Source organism: Mauremys reevesii, linkage group 16 (genome assembly GCF_016161935.1).
Source record: "Mauremys reevesii isolate NIE-2019 linkage group 16, ASM1616193v1, whole genome shotgun sequence".
Taxonomy (NCBI): domain Eukaryota; kingdom Metazoa; phylum Chordata; order Testudines; family Geoemydidae; genus Mauremys; species Mauremys reevesii.
In genome coordinates, this window is record NC_052638.1 from 36,627,088 (window position 1) to 36,650,019 (window position 22,932).

Below are 22,932 nucleotides of genomic sequence, written 5' to 3' on the forward strand. Positions count from 1 at the left end.
ATTTATCGATGCGCTTGTGGACATTAATTATCCCCTGGCACAAGACTAGTGATATCAACTCCAGCGTCCTGCCCAAATTCTGGATTGGTTAATTACATCTGCCTAACTTACAAGTCCTCTGTAAAAAGTGACAAAGAGTCCTGTGGCACCTTATAGACTAACAGACGTATTGGAGCATGAGCTTTCGTGAGTGAATACCCACTTGCATCTGACGAAGTGGGTATTCACTGACGAAGTGGGTATTCACCCATGAAAGCTCATGCTCCAATACGTCTGTTAGTCTATAAGGTGCCAAAGGACTCTTTGTCGCTTTTTACAGATCCAGACTAACACGGCTACCCATCTGATACTTGGACTCCTCTGTAGTTTCAACTGGGAGCCGGGCTCATCTTCACTCCCATTCTAAACTGAGCTGTCTACTGTTAAATAGTTGCCATGGTTACCTCAGAGCTGGCAGTACTTCAGTGGTGGGTCAAGTTCCATATATGCAATTCTACACAACATCTCCTGATCCTGCTCTTTTTATACTGGCAACATTTCTATTGCTGATGGCAGGCTTAGGGCTATAATTTGTGGGACAGCAGGTAAGCATTTGGATGCAAGTTGCAATTAGAAATGGACAAAATGCCTAATATAGTCAATGAACTTAATCCTTTCTTCTGTTTGCAAGTTATCCATAAACAGACTTAGATTATTATGAATTTGCTCATTGTTCAAATGTTTTATATGAACAGCTCTCCCAGTCTTAGGTTTGTTTGCAAACTATTTGCATCCATGACACCTCTTCATGGCTTGCGTTTCGTTATTCCTGGTGCGTGATTGGTCAACTAAATCTCGCATAGCATTGTTTGTAATATCTAATTGGATAAATGAAACTTTTATTAAAAAGGAAGGGGGAAATTAAGGTGATTTCAAGCTTTCTGGTCAGACTAGATGATCATAATGGTCCCTTCTGACCTTAAAGTCTATGAGTCTATGACTTCTGGCGTGACTCTTCATGCAAACACATATGTGCATGAGTATTTGCAAGACTTCATTTTTTGCAAACATCCTTTCAAACAAGAATAAATCACCTCCATGAATATTTATGAATGGGAAGGAAGGATGGTTCAATGGTTTGGGCACTAGCCTGGGACTTGGGAGACCCACAGTCAAATCGCTGCTGCTGTGGATTTCCTGTGTGACCTTGGGCAAGCCACATAGGTGCAAATCCTCAAAGGTAGTTAAATATCTAACCTGCATTGAAATCAATGGGAATTAGGCAACTAACTACCTTTTGAGGATCTGGGCCTTAGTCTCTCTGTCTCAGTTCCCCATCTGTCAACTGTAGCATCTATAAAAGGTTCCTTCCTATCTCACAGCGGTGATGTGAGTATAAATACATGAAAGACTGTATGGCACTGCTCAGATACTGTGGTAATGGGGGCTATCTAAACACCTTAACTAGAATGTTTGTGGCAAACAGCTAAAACAGGTTGTGAATATCACAGACGTGACTTGGGGGGAGGGTGTGGGGGGGCAGTTCGAAGGAAAGTCTGAGAGTCCCATTTGTTTGTTTTTTATTTATTTTGCAGTAGTCACCTGTCTGGAGAGGTTTGAAAGCTCATTGAAGTCAATGGAAGTCTTTTCATTGGCTTCACTGAGTTTTGGATTAGGCAGCAAGTACTACACACACGTGAAGCCTTATGCGTTCTGGCCATCTGTGGGACTGATTCTCATCCCCCCATCTGCCACTGGTTCAAGTGACGCCACCTGGCATTTTTACAAGGGCAGATGGCAAATGGCAGAGAAAAGTATCATTGAAGTGACCCAAGTGCTAAGTGACATGACCCAGGGCTTTGTCCTGAAAGAACAGTTCAGTATGTGAATGCCTCACTGCTACACTTTTCAAAATGTTTACACAGGGATTGCCATAAATCACATGGTGTTGAACCGAGGATGCAATTCAAGCTGATTTAGCCCAGGCCTTATCTGCGTCATATAATCATGATACAGGACACAGACACGCAGGTAGAGAGAGAGAGAGAGAGAGAGAGAGGTAAAGACTGGCCCTCTTCCCCTCCAGCCTTCTCTTGGCATTGGGAGGGGACTGTGGGGGAGCTAGGTAATGATTTGTCACTCCAAGGTCTTGGGGTTGTCTCTCTTTGCAAAGGAAACCTTGGCCATGATTGACAGCAGGGCTGTTTTGGCCTGTTCCGTTGCTGTTGACAAGTAATAATGAAGCTTTGTCAAGCCATAATGGATATGGATATGCCAGATTATGTCGAATCCCTGGACTCCTCTTACACCATGCTGGAGTTTGAAAACCTGCGGGTGCTGCCAACTAACACGGGTGAGATTTCTGCTCAATTCCTCTTAAGTAACCCCGGTTACCTTTGCGAAAAAGTCGAACGCCGAGAAAAGATAGATAGAAGGTGCAGGGCAAAGGGTGGAAGGTGTAATATTTAAGGCAAGGAACTATCCGCCTTTGTTGTGGCTGTGGTTGTGTTCAGGCCAGAGTACGATCGTTCCCTTCAAAACTAAAATGCATGGGGTTGTTTTTTCTTCATTTATTCAGCCCCCTAGTGTGCTAGGTATGATGCAAATAAAGACCCTGCCCAGAAGAGCTTGCAGTCTCTTATGAGCAGTTTCAATATCTCTGGTGCTCTGTAATATGCATTCTGTTTTATATCTAAGGAGCAGTGAAATTACTTCGCACACAAAGAAAAAAATTGTTCTCCTAAAATGACATAGACACAAACGTATGGCGATACTTCTGGGAAAAAAGACCAGTGTATATAAACATGGTTTGAGCAATTTAATCCTTATAAGCACCATCTATGTTACTCATAAAATACTCTGTGAGCTGGGGTCACTTATTCAAAGGGTTTTAGCTAGTAAAGTAAATATCCAAATGTTCTGATCACCTACCTGGGAATTACAGCTCATTTACTAAGCTTGACCCAAGTCTTTTCAACACACAAGGAACATGGCTGTAATGTGTGCTTGACCCTAGCAAATATCTGCCTTGTCCAGAGAACTCCAGGAAAGTTGCAAAGTGGCATTTGGGACTGGAGCATTCAGAAGTTTGTTTGATGTCATTTTAAATAGTAAACGCTCTTCTAGAAACACTTGTCATCCATCGCCTGAAATGTGAGGTGAAGGACATTGTAAATTATGCAGTGTAAGGCCAACATCATAAATAAAGTTGGGAATAGTCCAGCCTGCCGGGATAGTCTAAGTAAGTGAAATGTCAAGAGGTTTAGTCTAGTTAAGATTAATTTCTTACTGCATCACTTATACTTGCTCATTAGTGGTTTCATCAAAAGGGAATCAGGAACAACAGCTTTCAAAATGTGTTTTGCCAGCAACTCAAAATTATTATGCAAGCTTATGTGGGACACAAAGGATTTCAGAGCTCATGTTCAAAAGAAAATGAAAAGGCCCAAAGAAAATTAGAATTGTAAACTGGTCTCAAGAAAAGTTCATCCTTTGGAAAAGGATTTTTGAAAAATTTGGCAGCTCAAAATCGAGTATATCAGATTTCATGTTATTTTCACTGAACGGGTTTTCATGCAATACTATGTCTTCAGTAAACATGTTTTGCCCTGGCACTCGCTTCTTGAACAACAAGATACATTTTTTATCCATTGCACAAATTGTCCCCAAATCCAATGTAACCGTGACATAAAACCCTATATTGTTGTGGTGTTTCATTAGGTGAAAATTACAGGCTCAGTTTTTTCTAAAGGCGAAGGCTATCTAGGATGGTATTGGACTATTTGCGTTATTGTTAATAAGTAACTGGCTCTCTCGGGAACTAGCTGTTTTGAAATTAGCTTGTTTGTCTTTGGTAAGTAGCCTCTTCTACTGTTTGTAAGAATAGTTTTAAAAAGAGAGGTGAAATCTCTACGCATGAAAATGTATTCTAAACCAACAGCGTTCAGGATGCATGACTTCCCAATCTGTTTTAGCAATATTTTTACAAAGTATTAAAATAGAGAAATATTCTCATTTTAGAGCGTGTTTATAAAAAAACAGAGAATTAGTTCAAATTAAATCTATATACATTTTTAGGACCCTAGTTTGCCCCACTGAAACCAATGGAAATTTGGCTCTAGACTTTAGTAGGAGCAGGAGCAGGTCTTCAATATGTATAATCTAATGAATTTAGGGCCTTATTCTGCATTTACAAAATTCTGATCATCTTTACACTGGTATAAATCCAGTGACTTCAGTGGAGTTATTCCTGATTTACCTCAATGAGAGCAGAATCAGGCCCTTAAGCTTCTTTCTAAAATCTATAAATCACTTAATGAAATTGAATGGCAGCAAATATAAAATGGAGAACAGGAAATTCTGGGTCTTTTTGTGATTTATAATTAACCTGTGGAACTCACTACTGCAAGATATTATAGAAGCCAATAATGATTATGGGTTTATTTTAAAATATAAGTAAGATATAAAGCTATATTTAAAAATGGAATGTGTAATTATACTTACCTTTTTTTGAAAAAAAAATCCTAGCTAAGGGCTCTCAGTCCTCAAATTTCAAGGCATAAAATGATTGTGAGGGTGTTAGTCGAAATGTTTCCTTAACATTTTAAATCATCATAGTTTTGTGTTTGTATAATTACGGTAGCTATGGATAAAAGATTATGTTCAAAGAAGCTCAGTGAAATTGTCAGTTCTTCTGGGTGAAGCTAGTGGAATTGGACACTTGTCAAATACTGTGGCAATATCAGAAGCACCTCTTGAAATTTGACTTTCCCGTAAAATCAGTATTTCCTTTATACAGCTTATCAACGATAAGTTGCACCCACAAACTAATAATAAATGGGCAATAAGTTAAGCAGAGCTAGCTAGCCAAATGGTGAGTATATGTAATGAAAAATTTCAAAGGAAATGAGCATTTTTCATTTATTTCAAAGATTTACATGATTTTTAATGAACAATTTCAAAATTAAATATTTGGAATTTTTTCAATAATTGTATTTTTTTATTTTCAAATTGTGTCTATTTCAGATAGAAAGAATGGCCAAAAAAAAAAAAAGAGGGAAAATCAATGTTAGTCTTTTCTTTCCTTTATACCGTGTTATTAACTGGAGAAATATTTCTGCTTGGTCCAATCCTGTTTTATTTTATCTTGGCTACAATCGCATCTATCTTGTTACTTAGTCCTTTATGTGGTGCTCATCACATATTTCGTCACAGATATCATTTTCCTGTAAATTTACATTAATCACTTGGCCGATTGCAGTATAAATAAAGCTCCTGTCTTTGGTGATTCCTTTACCTACCATTGCATTGAACTGCCAAACTGAGTCTGAAGAGTTTAACGTGACCCTTTTAAAAACTCATTCTCAGCCAAGCTGCAATCTGACCCTTGTACAGTCATAGTTAAGGACAAGTCCAGCTAATGAAGATAATTCTAAAGCAATAAGAAATGTTCTGCCAGTCAGAGGGTGTGAATGCCTGAATATTCCACAAGGTAGCAAGCATGCTGATAGCTCTCTGATAGGTCAGTTACTGTGTGAGTTTAGGAACAGTTAATCTAGGTTGGTTTTGATTTTGATCTTTAAAATACCTCAGATTGGTGAGGGTTGCCAAACTGATTTATAATGTATTTGAATTGTATCAGAGCGACGTTTCAATGTAGACTCCAATCCTGCCTCTGAATTTGCATGCTGCCATTTTGGAGCTGGCAATGCCACTCACATTTTTGTGTCCTCCCCAAATTTAGATTTACAAACAAAAACTGAAAATCTGGCACATTTAAATCCAGTTTTAGTGCATTCAAAATTGGTAACTAAACACTATATGCACCCCATATGCCCCTTTTGCTATATCACTTTAGGTGCATAAGCAGTTTTTAAAAATGAGGACTTAGATTACTGCAAAGATATAATAGGTCAGTCTGGGGCATGGATGGAAGGCTCTATCATCCCTCTGCAGATATCCACTAAAGACTTTATCATTACTGGAAGTAGATCTGAAAAGCAAAATTCAGATCTGAAGTGAATTCTGAGCCCTAGTCCAAATTTTGAGGCATTCAAATCTTGGGTGTTGATTAAGGCCCATTTTCTCTTCTTATTTATTGTTTGTATTGCAGTAGTATCTAGTGGACTCCCCCAAGATCAGGGCCCCAGTCTAAATAAACAAAACAAAAAGGTTGGAGGGGAAAGAGAGGTGGCTGTCCAAGGGCAAGTGGCAGTTCAATAGCTAAGCCGAGAATTAAACCCAGGTAGCATAAATTTTACAAGGAGCGGAGCGGTAGCTGAGTGGTTAAGGCACTCGACTGCAATCACAGCAGTCGTGGATTCGTTTTGCTCAGTCTCACCCTGAAAGGTTACCGCCTGCTCACCCTGCTGCAGAATGGCTACCTGTTCCATAAGGTTAGGGAAGTTAAAGGTGGTTAGACATGATGGTAGCTGCATCAGTCCGTTGTGTACTGTGGGCTGCGGAAACAGACATGCCTAATCATGTCAGCATGGTGAGCCATATCAGACAGACTTTGCTCTTCAGTCTCAACCACAAGACCACCCTTTCTCTCATTTGCTGTAATTGCATAATTTCATTTCAGCCATGCTATGCTATGCTTATACATAGTATATACCAGAGATAATTTCTGGTCTCCCGTCTAGATCTGAACTTTCCTCAGTTTGACAGAGGTTTTCATATAATTTTTAGCTAGCAGGCTAGGCTACAGATTCCCAGATTTTAGGTTGATGATACATCACTTCTGAAACTCAGGCAAGTCTTGGATTTCAAGAGTAATTTTTCTGCCAGAGAATTTTGGCAGCAAATATGCCTCAGTGATACTCCCAGGGAGTAGACTGATATTTTCACTGCAATGACAATTCTATTCTGTCCAGAAACCATCCAGGACTAAGATCAACTTTTCAGACTGTATCTAATGACTGGTCTCTATTGGAAAGAATGCCATCAGATGCATCCTTCTGGCTAAAGACCAACAGACGTCTCACAACAAAAGTTTTAGGAAAGATTCTGTTTAAAGGCAGTTCTGTTATATTATGGAGACGAGCAACTATAACTGTTACACAATGCTGTGTTTTTATGTTGGACTAAGTATGTGTCCTCTAGAGACTATATATCTCTGTCTTTCTTAGAAGAGCTCAGTCCACCCCCAAATTTTGTGTAGGTTGGAAATCCAGACCCAACGTTTGCAACTTAAGCACGTGTCTAGCGAAATTTTTATGAAAACAGGATTTTTGTTATTCATTTGCTCTTCCTTATTCGGAGTCAGTCAGTAGTTTGTGACAGGGGTATAAATAGTGATTTGACATTTGTACACACACTGGCTGAGCTGCTAACTACTGCCAACCATATCACTATCATCTTCTGAAAAGGACACGTCATTGCACACGGTGGCCTGGACTTTGGACTGATTTACGCTGCATTGGATTAATGAATCTTGGCCTAATTTTACAACTATACAATCCCATTGAAGTCAGTGACATTTTCATGGGTGTAAATTAGGGCAGAATTTGGTCCTTAACTTCAAAGAGATCAAGAGACTCCTATGATGCACTATGGTGTCTCAGCCACAGGGAGAGACTGTGGTGCATCATGGGAGGTGTAGTCTGGCCAGAACTGGGTCCATAGAGGAGGACGGAGAACCCAAAACTATTATTCCGACTAGGCAGATGCAGAGATTAATGCCAACTTGAAACAAAATGAAATGTTTAATTTTCATTTTCCCCATGGAACATTCTCCCAACTGATCTTTTCTCACAGAAAATTTTGATGAAACCTCTTCTGATAAGAAAATGTTTCATTCAAATGTTTTCGACCGGCTCTAATGATCGTCAACATTGTGGGTGTACTTAGCTACAATGAGCTACCAGTGTGTTAATAAAGGGCCAGATTATGCCCCACTTATTCACTGAGTAATGCCTTGCTCACTGAAAAATCAATGGGACTGCCGCTGAGGTGAGCTACTACTTGGTGTGAGAAGGCTAGCAGAACTAGGTCCCAAAAGTCTGGAACTGAAGCCTGCAGCCTTTGCTCAAGCAAAACTCCCATTGACTTAGGACCAGATAGGGAAACCCTCACTGATGTTGTGAGCAGTTACTCACCGAGCGACTTCAACATAATGACTCTTGTGCGTAAGAGCTCTCCAGGGTTTCACAGTCTGGCCCTTTGCTGGGATATTTGCCCATAAGAACTGGGCTCTATTGAAAAATGAAAAGACCACTGGATCCAAATTCTGTCCCGAGTTGCCTTGGCCCATTGCCACTGAAGTCAACGTGGGCTGCATAGGTGTAACTGAGAGAACTGAGCTCCTTATTTATCATTTTTGTGGTGCAATTTTTTTTCACTGGAACTCGAAATCAAATAACCAATAAGACTTTGTTCATTGTGGCCAGGATATGTTTGCTCAGAAAAGAAATAGGTGGATCAAGAAGCTGCAGCTGATATTGACACAATACAGTACACTGGAGATATTGTTCCAGTAGAGTTCATTCTATACTTAACCCTCACTAATGTAAGGCTGGCAAGATCAGTGTAAACTTGGGTTATCTGCTGCCTACGGGCTTTAACTCGTGAGATATTGAGCACCAAAGGCCTGACCACTCACCACTCATTGACATTGGAGAAAGCTGGGGGCACTGCACCTCATAGAATTTGAAAAGTAGCGAATTGTGATTCCTGCACATACTATTGGCTAAGAATTCTGCACTTATTATTATTAATTGTTATTTATTTTATTATGCTGCCTTTTGTCCCCTATCCCATACGTATGGCTTACTTGTTTGCCTCATCCACCTGTTACACCTTGTCATTTAGTTTATGAGCATTTGGGGGCCAGGGCTGTCACTTTTTATGTTTGTACAATGCCTAGCACATTGGAACCCTGACCGGCTGGCTCACTAGACACTACCACAATAATAATAATCATTAATCATTAACGAAGAAGTCACTAATGCTGGCAGACATTTTTTGGTTGAAAAAGTATCTTCAACAAAAATATAGCATTTCATCAAAAACAAATGTCACTTTTTGGGTAAAAATGTTTGGTTTTAGAAAACCGAAGACTTAGGTTTTCATGGGAAAAAAACTTTTTTTTCATGTGAAATTTTGATGAAAATGAAATGAAGCAAATTTCTTTTTGAAGTTTCCCTTCTAAAACAATTGGCATTTTCTGACCACCTCTGCGGGCCACCCATTCTAACTGGGAAGAACATTCTCCGAGTTTTAATTCTGAGTATCCTTCAGTGTCCTGTGTTACCTCTTCCTGTTTGGGCTTGCTACTCTCTCTTGGGTTGTCTCTCTCTCAACATGATCTAAATGGAGGTTTCCCCACTATCGGTTTGACCCTGGGAAGTGCTGAATGCCCTCCTATCCTATTGACTTTGATGACGATCTCATGACATCACAGAGTCAGGCCCTATATACTGAAAAGCATGGTCCTGACTAATGCTAACACAAACCTTCCACCTGGGCACCCCTGAAGAAGCGATCTGCATCATCTGGCTCTTTTCAAAAGTGTCTCATTTCCAAACCGCACCCACAATTATAAGGATTCAGAGGAAGTCTGGTCCTGTGGTTAAAGTCAGTGCAGAATTTTCAAAAACGTGTAACTTGTAAGGGCCAAATTTTCACAGTGGTGTCAATTTCATCCTCTAAAACTTATGCCTGCAAGTCTTGGGAGTGCATGAGATGTGGATTCTTAATGTTAGGAATCTAACTGCCTAACTTACACACCCAAACAGCTCCCATTAAAGTCCATGGAAAGACATTCATTAACCTTGATGGGAGGGAGGGATAGCTCAGTGGTTTGAGTATTGGCCTGTTAAACCCAGAATTGTGAGTTTAATCCTTTAGAGGGCCACATAGGGATCTGGGCAAAATCAGTACTTGGCCCTGCTAGTGAAGATGGGGGGCTGGATTCAATGACCTTTCAGGGTTCCTTCCAGTTCCATGAGAGGGGTATATCTCCATGTATTATTATTTATTATAAGGCAGGGGTAGATGTGGCTTCTGGGCTTGTTGGAAGAAATTTAGAAGTTGTTTTCAATGAAATGGTCCTGTGCACATCCTTATTAGTACTTCCAGGGTCCTGAAAATGGTATGGGTTCCCCATCTGCCTAGAAGCAATGGTGTGGGGATGGTGTGTGTACACATGTCTAGGGCAGAGGGCAAGGGTGTACAATTATGTGCATATTTCGATGCTTTCATTTCACCCTGGTTCCTGCTGAAAAGGCCTAACTGACTCTGTGTCCGGTCTGCAGAAGCCATACCAGCAGAGTCGACAAATGCCAGCCTGCTTGCCAATGGCATCAGCTCCTTGTGCTCCATCTGCGGGGATCGTGCCACTGGGAAACATTACGGGGCTTCCAGCTGCGATGGCTGCAAAGGGTTCTTCAGAAGAAGTGTCCGCAAGAACCATGTCTATTCGTGCAGGTATTAAACCCTTCTGGGCTTTGACGTTGTGAGCTCTTTGGGGCACAGACCATCTCTTACTATGCCTCTGTAGAGTGCCTGGCACAATGGGGCCTCTATGTCAGTTTGGGCCACAGGCAGTACTGTAATATGCATAATAATAATGAAATCTGGTTTTCTGAGGACAGGATTGGGAGCCGGGAATTCCAAAATTCTAACTCCATCTCTGACCTTGATTCCTTCTGTTACCTGAAATAATCCACCTGATGTTTCTGTTTCTCACTTTCCCCACCTGTAAAATAGGGGACAATTATATCCCCAGCAGGGCTGCCCCGGGGGGGGGGGGAAAGTGGGGCAATTTGCCCTGGGACCCGCAGGGGCCCCCACAAGAGTTTTTCGGGGGCCCTGGAACGGGGTCCTTCATTCGCTCTGGGGGCTCTGGAAAACTCTCGTGGGGCCTGGGCCCCCGGAGCGTCTTCCGCTCTGGGTCTTTGGTGGCGGGAGGTCCTTCCGCCCCAGGACCTGCCACTGAAGTGCCGGGTCTTTGGCAGAAATTCGGCAGTGGGGGGGTCCTTTCGCCCCAGGACCCGCTGCTGAAGTGCCGGGTCTTCGGCGGTGATTCGTCAATGGGGGCCCCCCGCCGCCGAAGACCCCAGGCCGCCTGAATTCTCTGGGTGGCCCTGATCCCCAGGGAACTTGTGAGGATTGGTTAATGTATGTAAACACTAAGTACTATTATCAGGTTCTCACTGGGTGACCCAACAATCTTAGCGAATGCCCTAGTGGCAGGAAGCCAAAGCTCCACAGCCTGGTTTCCAAACAGGGGGATTATTGCACTTTCTCTACGTTAATTACAATTTAAATCTGCAGGTCTCCAAAGCCTGCCCCCCTCTCTTTTTTCATTTTGTTTTTTAAAAACACATGAAGGCTTGCGTATTGCCATACATTGATTATTGTACAAAAATGGGGCAGTTATGATTCATCTACATTCTGGCATGCAGAAGTATACTCAGGAGGAGTATTTGCCAGGAATGGGCCATAAATTATACAGCAGTTTATCTTGGTTGACCTTAGAAAGATGATGTTTACTTAAAAGAAGGGGGGAAAAGTATAGAGGATTATTCATATAGAACTGGAACTTGAGAAGTTTCATTCTGCTGCAGCGATATTCCTCAGTTAAAGAAGTTCCAAACTTGTAAAACACTTGCCTCCCTGTTTGTTTTAGATGAACCTGCATATAAGGCACTTATCACTCCAGAATACTCCATCCACAGAAGACAATGGGTTTGATAGATTGCACTTCCCCCCATCAAATATATTTAATACCAGCAGGACAATGGAAATCTCTTCAGATTTCTCAGAGCTGCTGCTCCCATCTTCCCAAGAGTAAAGTAGTTATTTCGCTGTATTATCCCTTTAGAATCCATGAATCACAGTGTGATACTTAGCATCTTAGGGAAGAGCTTCTGGTTCAAATCCAACTCAATGACAAGCACCCTCCAAGCATCCTCTGAATCGCTATTTGGGCCATTCTGTCCTTAGCTGAGCTCAGAGCAACATTGTTTAATCACAGATGTCAATTCCTCAGAGAGTTCTTGGGTTGTTAATCAGGCTCTGTGCCATTCTGTGAAACCACCCCAGATTTTACAATGGATGTTTTCTGACCATACAGGAGCACAGCTCTTTCCCATGGTAGATTCATGCTCCATTGTTCTCACTTTTTAAAAATTGTCATGTGTACTTACGGCTCGTGAAACATACCAGGTTGTGGTTTCTGGAGGCTGAAAATGCTTTGACTAGCCACAGGTACAGCAGGGGTGGCCTGGATTCACATTGCCCTGTCAATGTGTGTCAAGTATAAACTAGGCCTGCTTGAAAATTTTTCATCAAAACTGCTTTTTTGACAGGAAATTGGGTTTTCCACTAACTAAAAAATTTCAATGACAAACTAAATGCCTGAAAAATGAAAAGCTTTTGGTTTCCAGTAAAAAACAAAAACAAAAACAAAAACAAAAACCAACCACACATTTTGACCAAACCCCAGTATTTCTATTCTTAAAGGCATCACAGTGCCACGTGAGAGTTGTCACTGGAGGAGTTTTACCCTTCGTCTGAGGCCTGTGGGTGTGGGTCACTTGCTAGGATTCTTTGGGTATATCTCACTTAATCATTTCCCTGCCATTGGGGGCCTCAGGCATTAGATGTACCTCGGTCCCTCCTATTCATTGCCTGTGGCACTTAATATTGTCTGTGTCTCCTGTGGGCTGTAATACTGTGGTCTAATTTCAATTGTTCGGTTTAGTGTGCAGGTGTTGGAGGCCTGACTTTCCTGTATTTTATAGACTAGACGATCTCATGGTCCCTTCTGGCCTTAAACTCTATGACTCCCTGATTCCCATTCTCCCATATGGGCAGGGCTCCCTGGCGAGACTATATCTCCCTTGGTGCACTATGGGAAGGAACTCCTAGCATACACTTCTTCCCGTCACCAAGTCCATCTATAGACAAGACAGAACAATGGACATGGTAAAAGACAGTCCCCAGCCTGCAGAGCTTTTATTTTTGCCAAAATTTTCAGCAGAAGAAAAATCTGTTGTATTATATCATATAAAAGAAAACTTTGACACACAGAGTTGTTTCAAAAAGGAAAATTTGAAAAACATTCCATTCCAAAAAAGTCAAAACGGAATATCTCAGCCTTATCAGAAGGCTTGATTCCATTTCCGCCCCCCCCCCAAAATGAAATTGTGTCAAAATCAGCACGTTTCCACTAAACATTTCACTTTCGATGCATCAGCATTTTCCAAGCCCCCTGCACCCTCCAAATACCGTGCGGTCATAAAATTTCTGACCAGCACTACCTATGATAGAAGTCGCGTTCCATGTAGGAATGATGGCATTCCTGTTGCGCTTTAATTTCAGGCTATAATTCTGTGGTAGAGAGAGTGGCTGCCTTCCCCTTCTATACTGATTGTAGCTCAATAACTCAAATTTTCAACCCACTGCCCTGTTTACTTATGGTCCAGTGGCTAGGACAGTAGCCTAGGAGTCTGCTAGAGGTGAAGCAGCTTGCCAGAGGTCACTGTTTCCCCTCTCAACTCATTGTTTGTCTGCCTTGTCTACTTAGTCAATATACAGCCTAAGTCAATATAATTTATGTTGTTCAGGGGTATGAAAAAGTCCCATTTCCCCCTCCGCCCAAAACGATGCAAGTTTTGTGCTGTCCACAGCGGCGCTATGTCTCCTGCCGACGTAGCTTCTGCTTCTTGCTGAGGTGGAGTAATTATGCCAAGAGGAAAGCACTCTCCCATCAGCATAGTGTCTTCATCAGATGCACTACAGCAGCACAGATGCATTGGTGCAGCTGCATCAATGTAGCACTGTAGTGTAGGCTCGCCCTTAGATTGTAAACTCTTCAGGACAGGGGCTGTATTTCACTACAGCTTGAAGAACAATGAGATTCTGATCTTGTCCGGGGCTTCTAAGTGCTACTGTAATACACCTAATAATAATTTACAGGACTTTCCTCAACGTTTGCCCTGCTCTCTTCAGGTTCAGCAGACAGTGCGTGATAGACAAAGACAAGAGAAACCAGTGCAGGTACTGCCGGCTGAAGAAGTGTTTCAGGGCCGGGATGAAGAAAGAAGGTAGGTGCTGTAAGATTTTGTGTCCTCTGTCATTTCAAAGCTATGTGCTGTCTCCCACCCTATCCCCGCAGCAGTAAATGTCACAATAGCATTTCCATTTACAGAGCAGAAGCAGATGGTTCCCCATGAATCAGTGAGCACTTTATTGCTCTCATGCTGCAGAAAGCCCATTATTTTTTTTAGCAGCTGGGGGGAGGGATAGCTCCGTGGTTTGAGCATTGACCTGCTAAACCTAGTGGGGGTTGTGAGTTCAATCCTTGAGGGGGCCATTTAGGGATCTGGGGCAAAAATCAGTCAGGGACAGTTCTTGGTCCTGCTGGAAGGCAGGGGACTAGACTCAATGACCATCCCTTCCAGTTCTATGAGATAGGTATATCTCCATTTAAAAAAAAAGAATTTAAAGCAGAAAGCCCATTTAGTATCTATTTTTTCTAAATGCGTGTTTAGATCCTTTGCTTCTTTCCAGTTAATTCACTGTACGGTACAATGAATTAACTGTACATATGAACTTTGTAGGGCATCCTCCATAACACACTACAGTGGGAGTGTAGCCCTATGGTCAAGGAAAGATCTTGCGAAGCACAAGGCTACTTGGATTCTATCCCTGGTTGTACTGTGTGACTTTGGGCAAGGCATTTCCACACCGGAGCCTCTATTTCCCATTCCAACCTTTTGTCAAGACAAAAGTCTCCTCAGGGCAGGGATTCTCTTCCTCTGCATCTACCACAATGTGGCTCTCTTTAGGACTGGGTGGGAAACAGTTTTCTTATCCCAAGAGAATTGCTGACATTTCAAAAATTTTCACATTCCAAATCGGGATAAAGAATAAAAATCTTGAAAATGTTCGTGAACCAAAAATCTGAAAAATAAAATAGAAAAAGAATTGTTTTGGGTCAATCAAAATGTTTCATTTCTGATAATTATTTTGAAACATTTCATTATGATTTTAAACGTTTTTCCTTTAATTTCCAAAAAGTTTAGAAACAAAAAGCCATTTTGACTCAAAAAAAAAAAAGAAAAAAAAGGAAAAAAAGAAACTTCCTGGTTCAATATTGTTGACTGTATTGTTTTAGCTCTTTTGGTCCTATGATATTAGACAGACAAGGTGGGTGACATCAGACCACCAGCGGACAAACACTTTTCACAAGACAATCACCCCATATATGATCTCTGTCCTGCTCAAAGGAAACCTGCACAACACCTTCAAAAGATGAGTCTGGGAGTTAAAATTCACAGGTTTGCTAGACACTCAAATTCATGGTCTTCATAAAGACACTAGATTTATATGTTTTAGAGGGTTAGTCTGTATCAGCAAAAAGAACAGGAGTCCTTGTGGCACCTTAGAGGCTAACACATTTATTTGGGCATAAGCTTTCATGGGCTAAAACCCACTTCATCCAATGAAGCCCACAAAAGCTTATGCCCAAATAAATGTATTAGTCTCTAAGGTGCCACAAGTACACCTCGTTCTTTTTAGTAGTTTTATAGTGTATTACACCAATTTGTACCCCTCAAATCCCCCTTTTTGTCCTATGACTGCAGAGGCGTTAATTGGCCACTTCACCTTGAATGGTCTCCTGCAATATGTGTTAACTACTTATGCTAGATAACCTGTTCCATCCTGGCTTTAGCTGTGATCTTCTCAGAAGTGGAAAAGAGCTCTGAATAGCTTGAAAGCACATCTCTTTCACCCACAGATGTTGTTTCAATAGAAGATATTACCTCGCCCACCTTGTCTCTCTGGTTCAAGATTGTCCAGACTGGGATGTTTCAACAATTATGAAACCATTTTAACCAAAATAGTCTTGAGTCTGGTGTTCCGTCAAACCTGACACTGTTTCATGAAGAGTTTTGCTTTCAATGAATCAGCATTTTCCGACAAAAATACTTGCCTGATTCAGAGGAGTGTTTTGAGATTTAATTGACTGATGAGCTGGTGGTCCCTTTTGGTCTATAACTATGACTCTATGATTGTGATACTAGCCCTGTATTAACCTGGAATCAGGAGAGCTGGAGAATCATAGAATCATAGGTCTGTAAGGGACCTCAAGAGGTCATCCAGTCCAGACACCTGCCCTCATGGCAGGACTAAGTATTTATCTAATATAGGTCCAGGACTGCTCCCGTTTATGTGCAGCACCAACATGTCCCTCACAGCTCTCACAACAATTAGGTCTTGATCATGCTCCCATTGAAATTGCTGGTGAAGCTGCTATTGACTTTCTTGGAACAGGACGAAGGCCCTCATTAATATTGCTGTCATGCTCGGCCTCTGTTTGGAGACTGTCCATTTAACTCCAGCTTGTTCTATCAAATATTATCAGATGCACTCTGACACATTTCCAACCGGTTCACAAGTGAAGAGATTACTGGGGAATTGTGATGTGACTAAGCAGCATCAGTTGGCAGGAAAGACCTTTGTACCAAAATGCTGTCATAGATTAGGAAAATGCTTCAACCGAGATGCTGCTTGAAAGCCTTGAACAGCTACTTTACCTGAGTTACACTATGAAAAACACTGCCTTGCTATTTACTATGGTATCTCCGGCACCTGATCATCTATCACCTGCTTGATGGGACATTGCTGGTGATACTTCTGTACCTAGATTGTAAGCTATTGGGCAAGGGCTACTTTTAGCTCTGATTGATTCCACTCTCATTTTGACCGGGATCTTTGCCTGCCCACACACTGAATACATGTGAAATCTCAGGCTCTTTGGTTGGGCTGCTGAAGTAAAATATCATGTTCTTTATCAAATATCTTAAGAGTGAATAATCTGTACCAGGGTTTCTCAAACAGGGGACGCCGCTTGTGTAGGGAAAGCCCCTGGCGGGCTGGGCCAGTTTGTTTACCTGCTCTGTCCGCAGGTCCGGCCGATCGCGGCTCCCACTGGCCCGGACCTGCAGACGGGGCAGGTAAACAAACCGGCCCGGCTCTCCAGGGGTTTTCCCTACACAAGCGGCGACCCCTGTTTGAGAAACTCTGATCTATACCGATACATTAAGAACACTGGGTGAAATCCTGGCTTCACTGATCTCAGTGGGAATTTTGCTATTGACTTCAGTGGAGCCAGGACTTTACCCACTGAGATCAAATTTCTTGCCAGACTTTTGACTGTGTCTTCCCTGGACAAAATGAGTGTGCTAAAAGTTGGCATAGGAATTGTTTTGTGGTAGGAAGCAGCAAGAATGACAACTGTTTTATTTTTAGAGAACAGTGAATATAATGTTTGAAAAAAAGATTCCTTCAATAAAATATAACTTAAAGGTTAGCATATAGTGGATGGGGTGGTTACATGTTTCATGGCCTGGAAATATTGAAATCTAGTTGATCAGCACTGTTACTTGGTTTGTAGTTTCATTTTTTAAAACAGATTTTAAAATAACGGTTGTAAAACTTTGGCTTACTCATTTAATATTGACTGCAGCTTGGTGACTCTCTCTAAGTTCCATATAATCAAATTCTTTAAAGTTCAACTTATGAGAACACTGCTGATTTTGTGATTTTTATTTTTATTTTGCAAACTGGTAGGAAATATTTTGATGCACCTAGAGCAGTTTCTTGATTGACTGCACACCATACTGAATGCAAAAAGTGTGCATCATTTTCTTGCCCGGTGGTGTGCACAAAAATTCAAATCTAGTTCTTGTCTCTGAATAATTCTAGGTAATATTCAGCTTTATGAAGAAGCATTAGAAAAACTTGTCTTCTGATTGTTCAATAGCTATGGTGATAGTGGAAACATTTGTGCATTGCCCTTTGGTCACATTCACCCAGTATATCACCATAACACACTGAGACAGTTAGATACAACTCCGTGGAATTTGGCATGCTCTTCATCACTATATTTTAGCAAGCTTATTTGTAATAGCAACCAGGCTTTCCAGGACGTGGCAATAGCACCGTCTTCTTACAGTACATGGAAGAGATCTGAGATATTTATTATTCAGACTCAGAACATGCCTTGGGTGTGGTATTACAAGGCTGTGTCATCATCACTACAGAGTATGATCACCACTGCCACACCTACTGCTGAATATGTTCAGGTGCAATCCTGGAAACTTTGTGTTCCTAAAATGTTTTCATCTTGACGAAACTCATCAATAACCTGGCATGTTGGGTCTGGAGTACAATAATAGAGCTGGGTGGGAACTGTTTTTTCCATCCTGCAAAACATTTTCGAGTTCAGAATTTTTTCCCTGTCTAAAATCAGACATAAAAGTTAAAATCTCAAAAATATTCATGAACCAACACATACATCTATTTTCTTTGGTTTGGGTCAATTGAAATGTTTAGTTTTAATAATTTCAAGATGTTTTTTGTTTATTTGTAATGTGGCGAGGGGACGACTCACCTCTGCGGCGCCTCCTGCTGGTCATCCAGGGAATTAACTCTTCCAGTGCTGAGTGCCCTCTGCAGGCCAGTGTCTCGCCTGCCGCTGACCCCAGTGCCCCCTCTATGTCAGGGTTCTGCCTGGCAGTAAACCACACTCTGGGTCTCCCCACCCAGGGGAACCCCCAACCCTCTATCACCACCTTGCCTCAGTGGCTACTGCCAGTCACCATCTAGCCCCTACTCCCTGGGGCGGACTTCAGTCTATAAACCACTCATCATCAGCAAGGGGGGTTGGACCAGCTGCCTCTGCCTATCTCTGGGCTGCCTCTCTGCAGCCCCGCTACCCCTTTGTGGGCCCTTAACTAGGCCTGCAGCCTGGGGCTTTGCTAGGCTGGAGCTCCCCAGCTCCCTCTGCCCTTTCCCAGCACTGCTCCACCCTAGGTACCCTCCTCAGCTTCCCAGGCAGCCAGGTCCTTCTCTCTCACAAAGCTAGAGAGAATGCCTTTTTCAGTCTCTGGACCTCAGCCCTCTGATAGGGCCAGCTGTGGCCTGATTGGGGCGTGGCCTCACCTGTGGCTGCTTCCCCCAACCAGCCTAGCATTTCTCCGCCACAGCCCTCTCCAAGGCTGCTTTAACCCCCTCAGGGCAGGAGCGGGGTAACCACCCCGCTACATGTAAAATGTAATGAGTGTTTGATTTCAACTTTTTCTGGACTAATTAGATTACATTTTTAATGTAAAAGTCATTTCAAACCACAAAAACTGGAATTTGACATTTTAAAAATGTCAACATGAAATATTCTGAAAATTTCAAAACGGTATTTCTTGACATTTTAGCAAGTTGAGAAATTCATCAAACCCAATCTTATTTCCCAGGCAGATCTGGTTTTGGCAAACTGTAATTCGGGATTTAGGGAACCAGGATGTTGTTATCCAAACTGGCATTTGCCAGAGCCTAAGGCTGCCACCTGTTTTTGTGAAAAGTGTCATTGGATTTCTGATCTTGGGTTAACATCTCATCTGAAAGACGCCCAAAATAAGTGTATACTTCAAACGAAAGAATTTGGCTTAAAGAATTAGTAAATGGTAAAAGTCTCATTGACATCAAACAGAGCAAAATTAGGCCAAAATTGAGCACTTCAGAAAACCCTACTGTAGAATCTCTGACAATAGAGCACTATTTTAAAAACCTGTATAATATTAAGTACATTTTAATAACACATTTTAATGACCATAGAGTAAGCAGCATCTGAAATTGTGGGGCAAAGGCACTGGGATATAACCATTTTTCCTTACCTTTAACCGTCCTCTTGTTGTTTCCTAATTGTTCACTTTTTATTTAACGGGCCTTTAACCCTGAAGAAGAGTCTACCTCTTCTGTTAATTTTAATTCCTGAGAGCTGGGGCTGTGAACGTGTTACTGAGCGGTTTGGGTGAGATTACAAGTTTCAAGTCATTCAAGGAACTGATGTGGGAGTCTAGAAGGTGACCAGACATTCTCAGGTTGCTGGATGAACTGGCTTAGGAGAATGCAGCAGGATATATAGGTTGGTTAGTTGAAAGGGATGGTTAGTTGAAAGGCATTCAATATTCTTAGCTCATTGGTAGAATTGGCTGGAGATAACAGAATGTGATTAGAAGTTTTCAGGCTGCAGATCAAAGTGACAGAGAGGAGAATAGAGCGTGCTTAGAGGTTCTCAGGACACTAGTTGAATGTTTGTAGTGGAGAATTGCTCTGAGGTTGCTGACAGAGGGAAAGAGTTCTTAGGTCACTGGTGGAATTTACACAAGAGAATGGGATGTGATTAGGTGTTGAGATCAAATGAATATATATTATTATTATTATTCACTTCCATTTCTTTTTCTAGGCAGGTATCCAGGGTTTTTTTGCTTAGTGGTTCAAAACATTCATAATTTGGTTCTTAGCTGTAGTTTTCAAATCTTTTCTGCCTGATTTTGAAACAAGTTCAGATTCTATGGCCATAATTTGGCTCCCACAAGTAATTGCAGATACAGCCAAATGCATTCATGTGTCTTCTATACCCCACTGTACTCAGAAAGCAGGCAGTAACATGGATAGTGCAGTTTAGTTGCAGGTGCAAAACTACACGTACAACATCAGAAGTTGGGTTCAGGCCTTTTGAAAAATCAGACTCTTCTCCTCAGCCCAGGCAACAGAAAGGGTCAATTTGTTACTGTGGATCAGAAGATTGTGAAAGCTCTGTGCTCACCAGATGTCACCAGATCTCCTTGCCAGATTCATTATTGTGTAACTCATAATTGTCAATCTGCACACACACGCACACGCACTTGCTTCAGGACCTCCAGTTGGCTTATTGAGATCATTCCAAGAATGGCAATGCTAAATGAGGACGCTGACTGTTATAGAACAATTAACTTGGATGGATGGTTATTAAATGGGAGGTTTTGCCTAAACTTCTGTGGAAAGTGATGGGTTTGCTGCTGCTGAGGTGGAATCAATGTTGACACTTTTATTTATTGGCTTTCAGGTTGGTGCACACTCATGACTCATGTATTCTGTTCCCCGTTCTAGTCTGTGTGGCAATGGAGCAAGGACAGAAAGGTTTGGTAAATAGAGTCTGTTTACTGTAATTCCACTACATGGATGATGAACACAGCACTATTTATTCAGGAGCCCAAAAGGTGCAGTGCTTTGCAATCTGCCTGGGCTCTGATTGGCCAGCATGTTCAATGTGCTCCTGATGGAAGAAAGCTCCAGGCCAGCTCTAACGATTTAAGCTCTCTCTTCTGTGTCAGATGGAGAACGTACTTAGTTTGATTTGTGCTTTCCTCAGTCAGGATAGTTCAAACATGCCAGGTTGGTTGTAGCTATAACAAATTCCCTGTTTGTCTCTTCAGGGTCACAGGCTTAAGCAGTAATCAGAGACCCAAGGCAAGGTTCCTTCCCTCCCTCCTCATTATAGAAAAGTTCTGGACATACCCTTCCTTTCATCACCCAGCAGCTGCGGCCATCAGAAGGTTGGCTTCTCTTTCTGCTGTGTCTGCAGCAGTGACTTCCATTCCAGACAGCACTGTGTGCACTGATGGACTCTGATAGGGGCAAGCATAGGTGGCAGAGCTCTTTTGGATGGGTAGTGGACTGAAGGAAACCCAAATGAAACTACAACTTTGCCCATTCCCCAATGCACTATTCCTTTGTTCTTTGGCTGTAAAATAAGAGTTGTCTATTCCACCCTATCACTTCACCTGTGGGTTGGTTGATATTATAATTGCAGGGTGATAGACCGGGATTAATGAGAGAGGCTAGTAAAGGCTGACAGGAAGTGAAGCTTTCACAGGATGAGTGTGACAACGTGGGTTCAGACACTAACAAGACACAATATAGAGACCTCACCCCATATTCCTGCTCGGCTGTTAGAGTCAGCACAGGTTGGTCTGCTGCAGTGTCAGTCATTATATTAATCAGGAATGGTCTGGGGCAGGCATTGTTCAACCACCAGGCCTGAGCTGTGGAATTCCCCTTGGGGGCCTTGAGGGAATTGCATTTCTCATTTAGGTCAGGAGGTCTGTCTATGACTCAGCTGAGGTCTCTCTTCACGTCTGCTCTGCTCTTATGCTTTTTCCATTCCTCTAGCCGATTGGGAAATGATTACAGCTGGTCAGAGTTATTTTGATGAAAGGCTTTTTTGTGGAAAGGTGGCGTTTCAATGGCAACGAAAGCTACTCGACAAAGGCTATTCAGCACATTAGTGACAGATCTAGAAATGGAACCCAGATCTCCTGCCTCAGGTATTCTGAGCCTCAGGTATTCTGCTGCCCTCTGCAAATAACGCCAAGCATAGATCCCTACAGGTAAAGGATGTTCCTCCACGCTACCAACACTGACCTCTACCCGGAAAATCTCAGTGCACGTAGACCAGTAACATCCCCTCATGGCCCTAGTCCTGGGACTATGGGCTTGTCTACACAGTGACTTAGTGCACAGCAAGCCAGGGTGTGAATCCACAGCATAAGAGCGTGTCATGTTTTAGTCACGGTGTGGATGCTGCTATAGACGGATGTCAACACATGCTAGGGAACTTTGTATGGGCTGTAGCAGGCTCCACACAGTGACTTCCGGTACATCAATACAGCAAGATAAAACTTGCGGCAATAAGTCTGAGGCTAGGTCAATGGACTCTGGCTTGTGGTACGGGGCTAAAACTAACTGTGTAGATATTCGGACTCAGGCTGGAGACCCTCCCCCTCGCCAACTTTCAGAGCCTGGGCTCAAATCCAAGCCCAAACGTCCACACTGCAATCAGTTGACCTGGGCTCTGTAACTGGCTGCCACAGGCTGTTTTTTGCTGTGTAGATGTACCCTTCATGCCCAGCAGGCTAGTGTGTTGTGGAGTCACACTCTGGCTTGCCACACATTCAACTGCTCTGTAGGCAAGCCCTTAGGAACTCACCCCAGAGAGGACAATTCGATGCAATTTCAGGTTTTGCCAATATTTGAAACGTGTCTTGAGCAACTATTCAAGAGGCAATTAAATTTGTGGTCTTGGAGTACCTGAGTCTTGCCCTAACTGTTGAACAAACG

The 22,932-nt window shown here is 42.2% G+C and overlaps 1 protein-coding gene across 3 annotated transcripts in view; it reads left to right on the forward strand.

Annotated features, from left to right (window-relative positions):
- The first annotated feature begins 2,038 nt into the window (after positions 1-2,038).
- Positions 2,039-22,932, forward strand: part of LOC120384159 (hepatocyte nuclear factor 4-beta-like) — a 43,271-nt gene continuing 22,377 nt past the window's right edge. For 2 of the 3 annotated variants that reach the window (XM_039502490.1, XM_039502491.1), the window contains exons 1-3: positions 2,039-2,332; positions 10,236-10,407; positions 13,939-14,033. In XM_039502490.1, the coding sequence (XP_039358424.1) occupies positions 2,218-2,332; positions 10,236-10,407; positions 13,939-14,033 (382 nt within the window). In that variant the 5' untranslated portion in view covers positions 2,039-2,217. The remainder of the gene's footprint in view (positions 2,333-10,235; positions 10,408-13,938; positions 14,034-22,932) is intronic. The other variant, XM_039502492.1, reaches the window with a different exon arrangement.